The sequence below is a fragment of the Laccaria bicolor genome, genomic scaffold, assembly GCF_000143565.1.
Source record: "Laccaria bicolor S238N-H82 LACBIscaffold_5 genomic scaffold, whole genome shotgun sequence".
NCBI lineage: Eukaryota > Fungi > Basidiomycota > Agaricomycetes > Agaricales > Hydnangiaceae > Laccaria > Laccaria bicolor.
Window position 1 is genome coordinate 227,890 of NW_001889876.1, and position 1,392 is coordinate 229,281.

The 1,392-nt window shown below is 40.9% G+C and overlaps 1 protein-coding gene across 1 annotated transcript in view; it reads right to left on the reverse strand.

The window, feature by feature from the left end:
* Positions 1-821: 821 nt before the first annotated feature.
* The window catches only part of LACBIDRAFT_323936 (uncharacterized protein), a gene marked incomplete at both ends in the record, with an annotated part of 723 nt that continues 152 nt past the window's right edge, over positions 822-1,392 (reverse strand). The window contains one exon of the mRNA XM_001877622.1: positions 822-1,183. Coding sequence (XP_001877657.1) covers positions 822-1,183 — 362 coding nt within the window. The remainder of the gene's footprint in view (positions 1,184-1,392) is intronic.

Consider the following 1,392-nt stretch of genomic DNA (forward strand, 5'->3'; position numbering starts at 1 on the left):
ATCCAACAAGCTCTCTACTTGACCAAACTTATTAATTACTGGATATATCGATTTTAAAGCATGGGACTCTTTAGATACGTAAATCTCCTTCGGAGTTTCCGATGAGCCTAGGCCTTGCAAATATTGCTCAACAGGGTCTGTCAGGACTATAGAACCCTTTGGTATTACTCCATCATCCTCTGTTGTGCACATAAAAGTGGCTTTGATGTCCAAGTCATTTATATTGATTTTTCCGAAATTAAAATTATCTTCTTGCTTTTTAATTGGAGGTGCGTCTTTATCAACCTCCTCGACTATAGTTACTTTTCGATTGTGAGCAGTCTGAATTGGTACCTTCTTTTTAGCTAAGGCCTTAAACAATTCTTGCCTTACTCCAGGAGAAATGCTCATAAGTACTTCCGCGCTTAGAGTAACAGGTGCTTTTAACAGACTGTTCAACGCTTGTTCCTCATTTTTAACATTTTCTATTGGAGCTAAATGCTTGTATGCTATCGGGCGCTTCTCATAGAAAGGCACTGGGTCATACTCTTCAACCGATTCTTTCGCATTACTATTTAAGTCTGGGATACCGAGATACGGTAATTGTTTGTGCCTTGGATTAGGATCCTCGACATCATCATTTCTTTCAAGTAATTTTTGATTATTTTTCAAAGTTTTCTTTGGTCCATTGAGATTTTCTGGTTTCTCGGGAGGAGTTTCTTCTTCCTCTGATTCTTCGATAATCACAACTTTCCTACCCCTTTTCTTTGGTGCGTCCTCCGGTGCCTTTGGTTCTCCAGCATTGGGTTTAGTCTTACTGGAAGGCCCCTTCATCGGACTCTTTAGTTTCCCGACTGTCCCTGAGTCTCGGTTTGAGATCTACGGGTGACGGCAAACTGCGACGCGTCTACGTCCCTCGTTTTATTGGGGTTTGTAACAAGGTTCGCAAGCATGTCGGTAAGTTTTAATACTTGGTTGTTCATGTTGAGAATCACATCGTCTCTTGTATCTCGCATCTGGTTTGTAAAAACGGAAATTTCATTTCCATTATTATTATCCGGTAGCCTGATTATACCTGGGACAACAGCTTCTTGACTAAAGACTTCTCCAGGCTCTGCAAACATATTATTTTGTAGAGTCGAATTTTGCCTACTAGCCTCCTCGACAATTTGTCGAACGGATTTTTCGCCATTCCCTCTAGGTACTGCAGTATTATTATGCGTAAAATACATTCGGTTCCCAAGAAGCTTGATTTTCTTCTGGGCTACGTGTGCTTCTCTATGTGGACAATTCGAAGTAAAATGGCCTGGTTCATCACAGTACCAACAGCCATCTGAAGTCATTTTATAACTCGCCACTTTGCTTTGTGGGTTACTGATATTCGGCTGTTGGTGAACTAAAGTCTCTAAGAGT